Source organism: Peromyscus californicus, unplaced genomic scaffold, assembly GCF_007827085.1.
Source record: "Peromyscus californicus insignis strain IS unplaced genomic scaffold, ASM782708v3 Scaffold_9__1_contigs__length_137607984, whole genome shotgun sequence".
Lineage (NCBI taxonomy): Eukaryota > Metazoa > Chordata > Mammalia > Rodentia > Cricetidae > Peromyscus > Peromyscus californicus.
In genome coordinates this window covers 85,364,420-85,380,098 of record NW_026294617.1, presented here as the reverse complement: position 1 = coordinate 85,380,098, position 15,679 = coordinate 85,364,420, and the positions used below count along the sequence as shown (strand labels likewise).

The window sequence follows — 15,679 nt, the reverse complement described above, 5'->3', positions numbered from 1 at the left end:
TACTGTGTACATGTTAGACTGAGTGGGCAGTTATTTTGAGATAGGGTCTTGCCATGTATGACTGTCTGGCCTTGAACATTCAGCAGTCATCTTGCCTTGGCCTCTGAGTGCTGGAATTACAAGAATAGTCTCACCTGACAGGGCTTGAGTACTTTCAGAAATGCCCAATGCTATCCCTAGTATAGTAAATGCAATGTCCTCAAATCCCAATTGCCATGCTGCCAAAGTAGAACTGCCAATCAAGCCTTGAGCATTCTCTGATTAAGAGATCAGAGAGGCAGAGGAGAGGACTGGATAATGTTTCTTTCTCTGAAGGGAAACAGCTCAGCTGGGTTTAGCTGGGTTGGCCTCTGATCTTAGCAGTTTGGGGAAGTTCCTGGCTGCCTGTCTATTCAAATCCCGTTATTTCTGAAGTGATTTTATTAGGTTGTTTCAAGCTTTTCTCCAGACAGTTTAGCAGTCTGAAAGGGGAGAAAACTTACCAGGAAGAAATGCAACACGATCATCCATCCCCATCCTCCATCCAGGGTTTTAGTGTAAGGGGGGGCCTTTTCTTCCCTCTTCATCATGAGACTTCCTGTATGTTACATACAGAAGATCACTGTGACAGAGCCAAAACATAGTTGCTTCAGTAGCCAAGGAAGTGATTGAAACTTATGTGGGGTTTGTTTGGTTTGTGTGTGTGTGTTTGTTTTTAAGACCTGGTCATGCTATGTAGCTCTGGCTAGCTTAGAACTCAAGGCAGTCCTGCCTTCTGAAAGCTGGCATTATAGGTGTGCATGGCTAAATTTTTAAATTTCATTTTTTTCTCCATGGTATAAAAGCAATTGTTCTGTGATTTTACTTTTTCCTTCTCACTTAGTTACATATGAAGTCTGCCTGATGTAAAGAAGGGCTCAGCCTCACTCCCTTGACAGGAATGGCCACTCCACTTGTGCTCAGAATCTCCACCACCTATAGCCAATTCTAGAGGAAGCCATGTGTTCCCTTTCCAGTTCTGGGAACCAGCCCTTCACTCTAAAGAAAAATAAATGGGAGGGGGACCTTGGGTTTACACAGCCCCTTTATATGGCATTTAGGTTTTTTAAAGAACTAGATACCCCAACCAAGTACATTATCTCTTTCTTAACTGGATACTACATCAGAAAAAGAAATTGGGAAGCCCAATTGGGAAATATGAATGAACTGAAATAGAGGGTACTGTATAGAAGTTAAATATTTTGCATGTGATAGTGGAATTATGATTCTGCAGGAGACTAGTCTCCACCTTATGAGAGATGCTAGGTATTCAAGATTGGAATGTCATACTGTGCTACCTTCAAACAGTTGAGTAAGTAAATACCTATATATTGGTAAAGAGAAAATGTATGTGTTCTGAGGAATGGGTGTTACCCTCATTTCCAATTGTTAAAGCAGGCTGGTGTGTGTGTGTGTGTGTGTGTGTGTGTGTGTGTGTGTGTGTGTGTGTGTGTGTGTGTGTGCGTGTGTATGCGTGCGCGTGCGCGCCCGCACTCTCGCTCACTCCCACTCCCACTTGTGTGTAACATGTTAGACAATTAGGCTGGACAGAAAGATGCCAGGGATGTGTGTGTATCGTACATGTGCCTGACATCTGTTAGATGATTAGGCTGGACAGAGATTCCAGTTATTCCAAGGCCCCTGAGAAGACCAACCCAAGGCCCAGTTCCATTTCCACCTTACCTTTAAGGATGTGTTCAGCAAATGAATCCTCTGTAGACAAGGAAATTTGGAGGAAAAATAGTTACTTTTCCTAAAATGTTACTTTTTTTCCCTAAGGAATTTCATTCCGCTGCTTGGTGAAAACAAGCAGGCATTGTAGTCCAGCAGCAGGGCAGAGTGGTTTAGACACTCCTGCCAGTGGACTTTACTTCCTGAGGGAGGAGGAAGAGGCTGTAACTTGAGAACAGCTCAGGCCAGCCTTCCAGCCAGCCCACACAGATTTTTCCACCTAGGTCAAAAGCAGTTGGAGTAAACCAAGGAGAAAATCCTCCTAGTGACATCTCAAGCCTGAGGGGTTGGGGGTGGGGATGGGACTTCAGATTTTTGAAACACTTGTCCAAAGTTCACCAGGGAGTATCAAGACTGGTTTCTAAAGGAACAAATTCCAGACGTGGGAGAGTTTCTTATTGGGCCACAGATGGTAGTGTTGGAGCTGGAGATGTTGCTCTCTGAAAAGAGTGCATGCTTAGCTTGGATACCTGGGTTTGGTCCCTAGTAGCAAACACACAAAAACCTTCAGTAAATTTAGCCCGCTGTGTGCTCTATTGTACTCACTAAGTATGATTACTAATTTGGGATTTCAGGTCCCATTTTAATTGCTTTTTTGAACCTGATTAATTTCAGATACTTCCCATGAAAAATGTATACTTATAGTAATTTTAATGAAACTTTTTTTTTCTTACTGCATTTTGGAAATGATTAAGGCTGAGTCCTAGAAAATTACCTGACTAATTCAACATTTCAGTCCAATTTCCTTCCTTTGCTTCACCTTCCACAAAAAAAAAAGTAAGTCACCAAGAAAGTGCCTTTGATCTCCTTACACCAACATTCCAGATTTTTAAACCAGAGTGTATTTTAAGCCAAAGTATGAGTTGTTTGATCTGGAAATCTGTACTTTTTGTTTGTTTTTTAACCAAGGGGTTTCTCATCCTCTTAAAGCCCAGCTCAAAGACTTTTTTTTATTAAAGTGCTTGGAGTAGGATGGCTTAATTTGGGAGGATGCTCAGTAAATGCAACCATGGAAAGATGATGCATTTATGTGGTGTTGGTGGTAAAGATCAAATAAACATACAGAAGGCAAAACCCAGAGGAAGAGGAATAATTTTCAAGGAGCTCTGTGATAATTATGTACCCAAGAAAATGTTTTTAGTGACCATCCACGGAACTGGTTTCAAGGTCTGTGGTGGCATGCTAGCTACTCTTTTAAAGCAAAGCTATGATTTAGTCACAAGAGGTGAAGTTGAGCTTGATACTGATAGCTCTGTCTGGAGCCCTGGGACCAGATTTGAAATGGAGTGGGACAGTCATCTATAGACCAAGAGGACTTTGAAGTCCTCAGAGATGAGCCCCTTCAGACATACCTTTTATATAAACACCTTAGTAGAAACCGTTGAGGGACAGTGAGACAGTGAGTTATGCTGGTCTGCTTAGAATCTCAACTCTGCATTGTAAGTCCTGAAATTCTGAGCAAGTTAACCTCTTTGAATTTGTTTCTGAAACTATAAAATGTGGCTAATGCTGTTTTGCAAGATTATTGTTAAGGATCTCAGATGCTGAAGCAAGGGGACTGCTGTGAATTTGAACAAATCTAGGTTAAAGTCAGACCCTGCCTCCCTGCACCAAAGAAAGAAAAACAAAATAAAAACTCATGAATCATTCTTGTTAATTAGAAGAAAGAATTGTTAAGGTATCTTGGATATTAGTTAACATGTCAACACCCATACCCATGGACTTAATTAAGCTTACAGAGTCTTTAAACATATGATTAATTTCTCAGCTTTTAACCTTTTAACTCTTGGCGATCAAGCTATTTGGTAAGAATTTACCATAATTCCTAATTACTGTTGTCAGGTAACTTATGAGTAGTGTTCAGTCCTTGGGACTTAGTTTAGTACAATATTACCAAATTAAGAAAATGATCCAGCTGAACATTCCCTTGTCCTTGTTCAGTCCTTGCCTTTAAAAAGTTGGCTGACAAAGCCAGACATAGTGGCTGATGCTATTGCTCATAGCACTCAGGAGGCAGAGGCAGGCAGATCTCTGATTCCTAGGCCAATCTGGTCTACAGAACGAGTTCCAGGACAACCAGGGCTATGCAGAGAAACCCTGTCTTAAAAAAAAAAAATTAAAAGAAAAAAATTAAGTTGGCTTACAGAACTGGCCTCTGGCTAGCATTTGGGAACTTAGGATTTCAGGAGAATACCTACTATTTCATAAATCATGAGTGGATCACTGTTCCCATAGGGAACAATCAAGATTTATGCTTCACTCCTGGGAACCGGGAAGTTTGACATTTGTTAGTAGAAAATGCTCTTGTGATCAGCCTCCTCTGGGCACTGTCTAGTGAACTTCTCTGGCTGAAGATGTTTCATAAATATTATCACACTCCATGCTGTAGAAATTAAGTTCATTCTATATGACTTGACTAAAGGAGAATTCTTAGTGTGCCTTGTTTCTTTTTCATTTTCTCCCAAATACCATTTTCTTTTGTAAATTCTCCTTTTACTATAATAAACATGATTACAGGGAAATGTTGAATCCTTTGAGTCCTAGTTAATCATCAGAACTAAGTGTCTTAGTTAGGATTTCTTTTTTTTTTTTTTTTTTTTGGTTTTTTCGAGACAGGGTTTCTCTGTGTAGCTTTGCGCCTTTCCTGGAACTCGCTTTGGAGACCAGGCTGGCCTTGAACTCACAGAGATCCGCCTGGCTCTGCCTCCCAAGTGCTGGGATTAACGGCGTGCGCCACCACCGCCCGTCCTTAGTTAGGATTTCTATTACTGTAATGAAACACCATGACCAAAAAGCAAGTTAGGGAACAAGTTAGGGTTTATTTGACTTACACTTCCATATCACTGTTTATCATCAAAGGAAGTCAGGACAGGAACTCAAACAGGGCAGGAACCTGGAGGCAGGAGCTGATGCAAAAGCCATGGAGGGTGCTGCTTACTAATTTGCTCCCCATGGCTTACTCAGCCTGCTTTCTTATAGAACCCAGGACCACCTTAGGGATAATACCACCCACAATGGGCTGGGCCCTCCCCCTCAATCACTAATCAAGAAACACCTTATAGGTCTGCCTACAACCTGGTCTTATGAAGTCATTTTCTTAATTGAGGTTCCCTCCTCTCAGTTGACCCCAGTTTGTGCCAAGTTGACATAACACTATCCAGCTCACTGAGGAATTGCATTTGCCTGGCATCTCCCAAGAAATTATGTTGTCCAGAGCCAGAAACAGTTGGCAATAGAAGTGGGACCAGTAAGGTTTACTATAAGTAATTAGTTCGCATAACTATAGAGACTAAGAAGCCCAGCATCTATACTCAGCAAACAGTGTGGCAGGATTCCATTCCAAACAAGGATAACAGAACTAAGGTGTAAGTTCCAGGCACAGTCTGGGGATGGAGGGCCAGTGCCCCAAGTCAAAGAATCAAATGGAGAGAAAGGATGGAAGATTTTTAGTCTGTTCAGGGCTTCGCTGGGTTACAGGAGACCCACAAACACATATTCAAATGGCCTTATCCAGACACACTTAACTCAAGTATCTTGAATATCATAGTCCAGTCAAGTTTTAATTCACAAAATTAACCATCATAGAGGATGGGCTTGGGAAACCCCATGCAACCATACTTCGGCTTTAGTTCTGAACAGACTAGAAAATTACCTATCTCCAGTGTGATGGTTTGAATGAGAATGGATGACCTCACAGGCTCATAAATTTGTGGCTCCCAGTCAGTGGAGCTGTTTGCAAAGGATTAGGAGGCCTAGCTTGCCTGAAGATGTGCTCTGAGAATGGTCCTGACATTTGAAGACTCCTGGCATTCCTAGTGTGCCTTTCTTGGCCTCCTGTTTTGGATCAAGATGTGATCTTTCAGGTGTTCCTACTACCATGCCTTTGCTCTACCATCATGGACTCTTTTTAATGATCTGAAACTGTAAACTTAATTAAAGGCTTTCTTTTCTAAGTTGCTTTGGTCATGGTGTTTTGTCACAGCAATAGAAAAGTAACAAGACATCTAGCCTTCAGGTCTTCCCAGCACAAGTTTTGCTTTATTAATAAATTGGATATACTTTTTCCTACCTCAAATGGTTACTGAGTAAATGAGAAAATGCTTGCTTCACAGACACTGCTAAAGAAAGGAGTTATGAGATAAGCAGGTGTAGCATGATACATGGCATAAGCCATGAGCAGGAGCTAGATTTTGCAGGCCATGTTATCAACTTTGAATTTTGTTCAAAATGCAGTGGATGGGAGGTACTTACATTGTTACTGAGCATTATCATCACCAGGGTGCCCTGTCAAATTCAATGTGGCTAAAATTGAAATCAGTCATCTTCTGTTCTATGATGTTGACTAGAAAATTAAATCCTTGTTCCTATTCTGTTTGCTCTGTTGCCCCCACCCCTTTATTTAGTACCACATTGATTATTTTACAGAACCCATTCTTTTCTAAACTGGGATAATACAGAAGATTAAATGAACTAAATGTATATAAATTGCTCAGTTTATGTCTAGCATGAAAAAACCTCATTAAAGACTGAACTGTAAAAGCCAGGCATCGTGGCACACACCTATAATCCCAGCCCTTTGGAAGTGATGCAGGAAGATCAGAAATTCAGGGTCATCTTTGTCCTAATAGTGTTTAAGGCTAGCCTGAGATACAAGACCCTGGTGTGTGTTGTGTTTTAATGGCTCATTATATTTAGGCTAGAATTGGAGATTAATGAGAACAGTTTTTCTCATTGGAAACAAATGAACTTGGAACCCCCAGGATTTTTCTTCTCTCTCTCTCTTTTTTTTTTTTGAGACAGGCTAGTCTGGAACCATGTAGCCCAGACTAACCTTAAACTCAGAGCAATCATGTCTTTGCCTCCCATGTCTGCTAGGTCTAGGATTGTGTTTTGGTTTTTTGTTTTGTTGTTTGTTTGTTTGAGACAGGGTTTCCCTATGTATCCCTGGCTGTCCTGGATCTCATTCTGTAGACCAAGCTGGCCTTGAACTCAGAGATCTGCCTGCTAAGTGCTGGGATTACAGGTGTGAGCCACCACCACCCAGATAGGTCTAGGATTCTTAGGGCATTTTCTTAAGTTAGCTGCCTTCTAGATTTTTTACCTCCTGCCTAACAGACTAAAGCATTTGCTGTTATCTAAGTATTCCTTCTGGTTTGCCTCTTACTACTTTCCTCTTGATAGAAACCCTTACTCATTACATCCATTCTGTTCTTGGAGGCCCAGTTTATACCACAAAACCGTATAGTCATGTATTCAGCAAGAGCTTATTTAGTGCCTACTGTGCACTAAGAACTGTTCTAGGTGATTAGAATGTAAGACAAAGGTCATGTTCTCACAACAGATTTGGCAGTGGTGCAGATAAACATATAGATTGTATGCCTAAGATAGGACATTACATACATGTTACATACATAATTATATACCTTCTACTTAAGTACACAAGGGCTATGAGTGTCTTACCCAAAATCCTTATTCTGTAAACAGCACTTTAATACTCTAGAATTTTTTTATACTGGGAAATATTAAATTGCCAAATAGTAGTAGGAACTATTTAAATAAATAAACAAACTGGGGCATGTAGTGGGTAGCTGTTCCAGCTTTGACCTGGAAGTACTACCCCCATTGAGGCTTCCAGTAACTGTCACGCCTACCTATGGCCTGCCCCTGAGGCGGGGAGGAGATGGGAGCCCTTAAGACCCGAGATCCGGATGTGCAGGCTCTCTTGGTTCCTGGTAATCCTGATGTTGGATGGTAGACCAAGCAGAGTTCTCCAGAGAACACCCCCGCAAAAGAATGTAGGCCCTTGTTCAGTGACTATGCTAATCCCTCAGCTTTAGTTACATAAACATAAAACAGGGCACATTACATGTAGGACAGTGTTATCAGGAAACCCATTTTTGTGTTCACTAAAAGATGAATTAAAACAAAGAGTGTAAGAGTACCTACTGTACTGTATAATGAGTAGTTTCTTATCTCATTAAGGACATATTACCTATGTCACTTAGGTTAAGGGAAATGTTTGGTCCATGCACCCTTGTATAAAAACAGACATTTCGCCGGGCGGTGGTGGCGCACGCCTTTAATCCCAGCACTCGGGAGGCAGAGCCAGGCGGATCTCTGTGAGTTCGAGGCCAGCCTGGGCTACCAAGTGAGTCCCAGGAAAGGCGCAAAGCTACACAGAGAAACCCTGTCTCGAAAAACCAAAAAAAAAAAAACAAAAAAAACAGACATTTCAAGGAACTTCTGAAAAAGGTAGTTTGGGATAACGATCTTTTTGGAAAAAAAAAAATCACAATTCAATAACTGAAAAAAAATGAGCATTAAGCGCTTAAAGAACCAGAAAAGAAAACTTTCCTCTAAATAGATTTATTGACCACACCAAAGTTCTATATACAAAATGACCTGGACCTTGGTGACAAATGCCTATACAGGATGCAGGAGTTGGAAGCAGGAAGACCATGAGTTTGAGATCAGCCTGGGCTACACAGTTCTAGGCAATGATGGGCTGCAATACTGGACTGCAGTGACTGTCTCCAAAGAGCAAAATGACAAAAGCCCAAACAAAACACCTACAATCCTTTCCAACTAACATCTTGTAACTGGCTGTCACATAAATAACAAAGTCCACAGTGGACATTAGGTGAATGGCCTAACTTCTGGAACTTCCATAGTTTCACAAGTGAACTGACACAGGGAGGACTGAATCCCTACGGCAGGCTGCTGGAGAACTGACGAGAGACGTCAAGAGGCCATTTTGTGCACTGCCACTGTGATGCCATCATGTTTCTGGATCATAATGTTCCTGAAAAGCAAAAGGAAAATAATCAGCAAATTCCTAATAGATGGGACTTAAGATATTTGGTTTAAGATGTAAAACAATAGCATATATATATATATATATAAAATCTAAAAGCAAGTATGAATGGCTGCTGTTGAGAAATGCCAGCCACAAACCCCTACTTCCATAACCTCTGCCATGCTTTTCCCATCCATAAAGAGGACTACACTCTCATACTATGAGACAAATCTTCCTGTAATCAAAAAAAGAAAATAAATAAAAAAGCATATATGGGCATGAAACAATCGAGAATTACGGGTAAGTCTGTAACATAAAAATGAAATTAATCCTTATCCTTACTATACAACATGGTTCTGATTTTTTTTCTTGAGGTTTTTGTTGGTATTGTTGGAGTTAGAATCCAGGGCCTTGAATCATTAGCCTAGCCTCCTGGTTCTATTTTTAGATTAAAAACAATTCTATTTATGTGTGTGTCTGTGTGTGCCATATGTGCATGGGTGCCTGAGAAGGCCAGAAAAGAGGTATCGGATCCTCTGGAGTTACAAGTAGTTGTGAGCTGCCAAATGTGGGTGGTGGAAACTGATGCAGGTCCTTTGGAAGAGCAGTATATGCTCTTCATCAGCCCTAATTTTTATTATTATGTTACTTATTTTTTGGTGTATGTATGTGTGCCACTGCTTGCATATGGAGGTCAGAGGCCAACTTTAGGGAATCTGTTCTCCTTTGACCATGTGGGTTGCAGGGAGTGAACTCAGGTCATCAGGCTGTTTACAAGCTCCTCTGCTTGCTGAGCCATCTTGCTGGCTCCTAGTTCTAATTTTAACCTGGTTATGTATTATATATACATATACAATATATTAATATTATATATATATATATATATATTATATTAATATCCTCTTCATTCCCATCCCCCAAACTGATTAGAGTATGCATTTTTAAAAATGATTTATTTAGCCGGGCGGTGGTGGCGCATGCCTTTAATCCCAGCACTCGGGAGGCAGAGCCAGGCGGATCTCTGTGAGTTCGAGGCCAGCCTGGGTTACCAAGTGAGTTCCAGGAGAGGCGCAAAGCTACACAGAGAAACCCTGTCTCGAAAAACCAAAAAAAAAAAAAAAAAGATTTATTTATTTGCATTGGTGCATCTGTGTAAGGGTGTTGGATTCCCTGGAACTGGAATTTTAGCCAGTTGTGAGCTGCCATGTGGGTGCCGGGAATTGAATCCATCCAGGTCCTCTAGAAGAGCAGCCAGTACTCCTAACCACTGAGCCATCTCTCCAGCCATAGTATGCATTTTTTAAGGTTAATTTTATCTGTGTCTGTGTGAGTGTGCACATACCTATATACATGCATGGAGGTCAAAAGGTGTTGGTTGTCCTCTATCGCCATGTACCTAGTCCTTTGATGCAGGGTCTTGTCCCTAAACCTGGGACTCCTTTTCTCTGCTAGCCTGGAAGTCAGTAAGCCCCAGCAATTTTCCTGTCTCTGCCCCTCCATCTCTCAACTGGAGCTGAGGTTAAGGTATTTGTGGGGATGCCCAGCTTGCTACATGGTGCTGAGGTGCTAGAATTTAAACTCAGGACTGTGGATCAAGCACTCATCTTAAACACTGACATCTCTCTAGCCCATATCGTTTTAGATTCTTAACTTTCTTCATTTAACATTTTTATAAAGACCTTTATCTTGGAATATCTTTAACATTTATATTATTTTAGAGAATTCTATTCAACTAATAATTTTTTGTGTTTTTACCGTTTCCCAATTTGTTTTTGGCAAATTGGCAGTTCTTGACAATTCTTATCGCTCATTTTAATGAAGGCCTGTCATGGGGCCTGAATGCCCACTGGCCCTGCGATACACTGATTAAGGAACTACTGATGGACATGGGGAAAGCCCAGTCAAGTTTTTCTAAACAAAAAGAAAGGGATGTGCTGTGATATATACTCACCCATTATCTGATTCTAAACAGACCACAGGAATATCAGTGGGGTCAGAGGTTAGCTTAGCTGCTTGCTGGGCTAGAACAGATATCACTCCAGCATGCTCATCTGACAGGGTACCACGACCTAGAAAACAGAGATGAAATTGTTACCTAAGTGTCTAAAAATGAATATAAATCTATAGTGTAGTATTTCCTACTGAATTATTCAGGAAAAAGAAACTTAGCTCATGGCCTTTTAGGTTAGGTACAGCCATGAAATGATTTTCCCCACCTGGTATTCAGCTGATCACATCAGTGAGGAAGTCTGGCAATTGTTCTTAAATCAGTAAAGATGTAAATGGCATGCAGTTTTCATTTATTCCTATCACCATACTATCTCTAAACACCTCAAGCATATAAGGAAGCTGGAATTCAAATCAAATCATAAATTTATTTTATAGGAATTATGCTGAAACCAAGAAATTTAAAGGTGAGAGTGTCTCAATGTGGATAAGGGACTTGTTGAAACTAATTCCTTATGGGAAATCTGATTTTCTCAGCTCAACCTCAAAGAACAAGTTGTTACTCAGAAAGTTCTGCTGTAAGATCACCTTGCCAGCATATGTGAAGATCTGTAAGCATTATTTCTGCCAGCATAAGCTAGCTGGGCTATTTTCAAATGTCTCAAGGATTCTTTACTATTGCTTTGGCTTGTGTTATTAACTAAATCATGTCCTAGATACTAAATGTAACCACCAAGCTTACAACAGATCCCTGAAATAAAAGCAACAGGAACTTGCTTACATCTGAAACTAAGGTAGTAGACAGTATACCATCCTGGCAGAAAATCTGGATTCACTATTATTACATAAAAAATCCACAGGTCAAAGTGAAGCCTGAAGGTCTACAGCAAATAGTAACCTCATACTTTGAAGGTTTTACTTGCTCAGTTTTAGATTTTCCACACGTGAATTTAAAAATTTTCCATTAGTGACCTGGCAAATGCTTCAAAAAATTTACCTTTGTTCCAAATGACTGGTTTTTGTAGATGACATAACCTTATTACCTCTGTTTGTTACTGTACCAGCAAAAGTCCAGAGCTCTAAAAAGGCCTGCATTAGTTATAATAATTCCTAGGTTTACTAGTTTCTGATATTAATTAACTTCAGTCTTTAGCTATTTGTGGTGATATTTTATTTGTGCTTTAATGGATATAGCTTGCCTGGAGATCAGAGGAAAAAGGCCATTATAAGTAAAGAAGTCAGGCAGCAGTAGCACACGCCCTTAATCCTGTCACTTGGCAGGCAGGATCTCTGTGTGTTCAAGGCCACACTGGAAACAGAGCCAGGTGTGGTGGCACACGCCTTAAATTCCAAAACTAGTTATCCATGGAGGTCTTGAGGACTGTACAGACAGACAGGAAGTGACAGAGCTGGGCAGAAAGAGGAAATGTTGTAGCTGGGTGGAGAGAGCAAACCAGATGGCAGAACAGCAAGGCATATAGGTGTGGGTAAACAGGAAGTCAACGCATTTGGAAGATGCAGAGTTGGTGAGGTAAGGTTGGCTGGTGGCTTTCCCTATTTCCCTGATCTCTTCCAGGCTTTCACCCATATATCTGGCTTCATGTTTTTTATTTAATAAGACCATTTAGAAATTCATCTACAGCTCTTCATTTTTTTTTTTTTTTTTTTTTTTGCTTTTCAAGACGTCCTAGGATTCGCTTTGTAGACCAGGCTGGCCTCAAACTCACAGAGCTCCACCTGCCTCTCAAGTGCTGAGATTAAAGGCATGCGCCACCCCCGCCTGGTACTATTTACCTTTCTGGACTTAGTTTCTTATCTGTAATTGCTACAGATTATTGAACATCACATCTTGGTTCTATACTGAGTGTTTTAAGCTTTGGAGGCAGCTAAGAAATCCTATCTCAACCATGCATTAGTTGTAAAACCTTGGGCAAAGTACTTAATTAAGCTCTATATTTTAATTTCTCTATCACAAAGGGCTTTACTGAGGAATATTCATGTTTGTACAATGTAAAATACTAAGAACTGTGTCTAGCCAGGTGTGGTGGTGCACACTTTTATTCCTAGCACCTCAGGGGGCAGAGGCAGAAGGATCGTTGTGAGTTATAGGCCAGTCTGGTCTATATAGTGAGTTCCGGGACAGCCAGGGCCAAGTAGAGTAAGAAAAAAGAATGGTGTCTGATACTTAAGAGCCCAACACATGGAATTCTTCATTTGTTGCATCATCAAATAACCCAATAAAGAAATTGAAGCGCCCCCCCCAGGAGGGGGGAGACTTTCTGTTCTGGGCTCATGTTGCTAGCAGACAGAATAGGAGAATGGGGTTAAAGTCAGATGTCTAACTGTGAAGTCCCTACTTTACTGACACTAAGTTAAGAGTGGCTGTATTAACAGCTAGCCTCATCCATTTTTCAGTTGAAGCAATTAAGGAAATAATATGGTCCGACAGACAGTCCCTGCATATGGAATGCATTAAGTAACGATTACTCTTATCTAAACCACTTTAGTAGGGACAGTTGTAGAACTGGGAGGAACATTTCTGCCTTTTAAAAACAACCAAAAGGCTTCAATTATCTAGTCTTACTTGGAGATATTCTCTATGCTCAAAAGGTAACAGGAATAAAGCTAGAAAATAGTAGCAAAGTAAAACTCCCAGTGAACCTCAAAGGGAGGCTGGTATGAGACACTTACAGCCCAGATTAAGTCCTTGTGAATCTGTGCACAGGACTCCAACAATGGATGGATTCTTCATTCTAATTTTAGGAGCACAAGAAAGACGAGCCAGATGATGTGAAGAAATACTTAAATTATTGTAGTACAAATAAGCTTTCTATGCATTAAGTATTAAGCGCCTCAAATCAGACTTTTTCTTTTAAAACTATCGCCCCCTTCCAAAAGGAAAACTGAATTGTTAAGAAACCATTTTCTCACAACGAACTGTGCCAGGTACCTCTGGGCTTCAGAGTGCCACAAACACTGCAGTTATCTATAGGGTTTTGTCCTTGGTGTAGAAGCATGCTCTAGGATAGCAACTCATTTCAAACAACTGTTAAAAATTTTAAGTAACAGGAATTGCTCCTGGAGGGGATTATGAAGCTAAAGGGGGAGGTGTCTTCTTGTAAGCCACTTTACACTTCCCAATTTTAAATGTTACAGAGATAGCCGAAAAACTTAACGGATGTCTTTACTTCATAAGCGCTGAGTAATTGATGGGTTACCCACGCGGGAAGATATGCGTGTGCATTTGCATTACAGGGCTCAATTTAGCACATCTGGTACATCCTTCCCCAAACTTCTGAAGAGCTACTCGGACCCTACGAACGTTTCGAGGCGACAGGTGATTCGGGCCTCTCTCGCTTGGGCCGGCAAGACTCTTGCTCCATAAGGAAGCGTACAGAGCCTGCGAAACTTTATTTGGAGTCACCCGCGGCCCGGACGTCTGCAGAAGTCACCCGCTGGCCGCCCCGAGCGCCCCAAACGTTTCCGCGGACACTCGCAGTCCGTGCCGCGGGTCCCGCTCCAGCTCCCCGGTCCGGAGCGCAGGACCAGCCGCACGCACTACTCACGTGTCCTCCAAATGTTGCTCCAAAGTCGCTTCCATCCCGCCCGCTATCGGCCCCAATCCTAGACCCCGCAGCAAAACGCTTCCTGCTTCACCGAAAGATTCGGTCACGTGATTTGAACGAGGCGGGCGCCCGGACGGCGTCTCCAGAGGGACCAAATTCAGCGCGGTGCTGCGTCCGCGCTCTTTACCGAAAGACAAAGCTGCTGCGACGTGACCCACGCGGTGGCTGGCGTTCGGCTCGCGGTCCCGGGCTTTCAGATTATTCTCCACCCTCAGGGAGGTCTTCAGTCGGGGCTCAGGGCCTCTGTTCCTGTCCTAGCACTGGGTCTTAGTGATTTTTAACCTTTGGATTTCAGTTCGAAGGACTCCCAGCCCTAGCCAAAGTTGGACTTTTTAAAAGTAACCCCGCAGGTTTGACAGGGTCTCACCTGGGCAGTAAGGCAATCACCAAGAAGACACAGGACCCTTGGGAAGGGGTGCACACGCGGCTCTAAAGGAAGAGATGGCACAGGTTGAAACCCAAAGTGGATGCTGGGGAAGTGTCAGAATCTTAACATGTTAAGACGTTGGTAGCTTTTTTGCTCACCTGGGCTGGCCTGGAATTCTGAGTCCTCGAATTTACTGCCGTGCTCCACTACACTTAGTTTGCGTTGATACTTCTACTAACTAGGGCTTAGAAAGTTTAAGGAGAAAGTAGATTTCAGTTTTAGGTGATAATGAAGAAACAAGTATTATTACTTTAAAGTAACTTTAATTTTTAAAATTTATATTTCCTTTTTGTTGTTTTGGAGACAGCATCTCATATAGCCCCATTGCCTTCAAATTTGCAATGTATCTGAGGCTGGCCTTGAACTATTGATCCCTGTGCCTTCAGCTCTCAAATACTGGGATTACGCCAACATGCCTGGTTTAAAAACTCTACTGTCCAAAGATGGCAGTTCCGTAAGGATATTTTGGAGAATATCTTTTCCATATGACTGTCTTTGCAAATGTATTATTTCTAATATTTTTTAAAAGCAAAATCAGCATACATACTGTATATACAATTCTGAATTCTGTAGCAGGGCTTCTTCACAGAATTTATTATAAATACCTTTTCATGACAGTATTCATTTACTTTGTTTGCAATAGTTGTTATTATAGCTACACCTAAAGTGAATTTACTCTTCATTTGTGACCAGTTCAGTTGCTCTGGGGTCATCGTTGTGTCCCCCACCCCCATTCCACCCCGGCAGCGCCATTGCAGTGATGGTTGAGTATTCTTATATCCAGATATTGTGCCTTTACATGTTTTCCTTACGGTTAGTTACTGGAAATAGAATTATTGGGTCAAAAGGTATGGTCATTTTAAAGAATATGTATGCATATTATTCCCCAGAAAAATAATGCAGATTTACACTCAGAAGCTTTGATGAATATGAGAGTGTATCCATGGCTCCCCACTCTCTGTTCATCTCTACCTCCTTCTGTGCAGTATGCCTTGCACTAAGTGTCCTCCAGAAATCTGACCTCGGGCATTTACTCAGTCGTTTTTCTAATCTGGTACCCATAATAGAAGCCCAACTTATTCTATTTAAAGAAGAAGAAAAACAAAACAAAACACTGCAGGTCAGGCTTACCTC

General features: G+C 41.4%; 2 protein-coding genes across 3 annotated transcripts in view; both read right to left on the bottom strand.

Moving 5' to 3' along the window:
• Slc16a4 (solute carrier family 16 member 4) overlaps positions 1 to 7,974 on the bottom strand; it is a 30,751-nt gene extending 22,777 nt beyond the window's left edge. The window contains exons 1-2 of one of the 2 annotated variants that reach the window (XM_052732138.1): positions 1,702 to 7,974; positions 483 to 577 (exon numbers count right to left, since the gene is read on the bottom strand). In XM_052732138.1, the coding sequence (XP_052588098.1) occupies positions 483 to 569 (87 nt within the window). In that variant the 5' untranslated portion in view covers positions 570 to 577; positions 1,702 to 7,974. Of the gene's footprint in view, positions 1 to 482 lie in introns of both variants that reach the window. The other variant, XM_052732137.1, reaches the window with a different exon arrangement.
• Positions 7,975 to 8,099: 125 nt separating this feature from the next.
• On the bottom strand, positions 8,100 to 15,258 carry Lamtor5 (late endosomal/lysosomal adaptor, MAPK and MTOR activator 5). The gene is made up of 6 exons (XM_052732221.1): positions 15,151 to 15,258; positions 14,486 to 14,547; positions 14,059 to 14,367; positions 13,184 to 13,245; positions 10,497 to 10,614; positions 8,100 to 8,551 (listed from the first exon to the last, which is right to left on the bottom strand). Exons 1-6 carry the CDS (start codon positions 15,256 to 15,258, stop codon positions 8,491 to 8,493), a joined length of 720 nt encoding a protein of 239 aa, XP_052588181.1. The 3' UTR covers positions 8,100 to 8,490.
• Between the last annotated feature and the right edge of the window lie 421 nt (positions 15,259 to 15,679).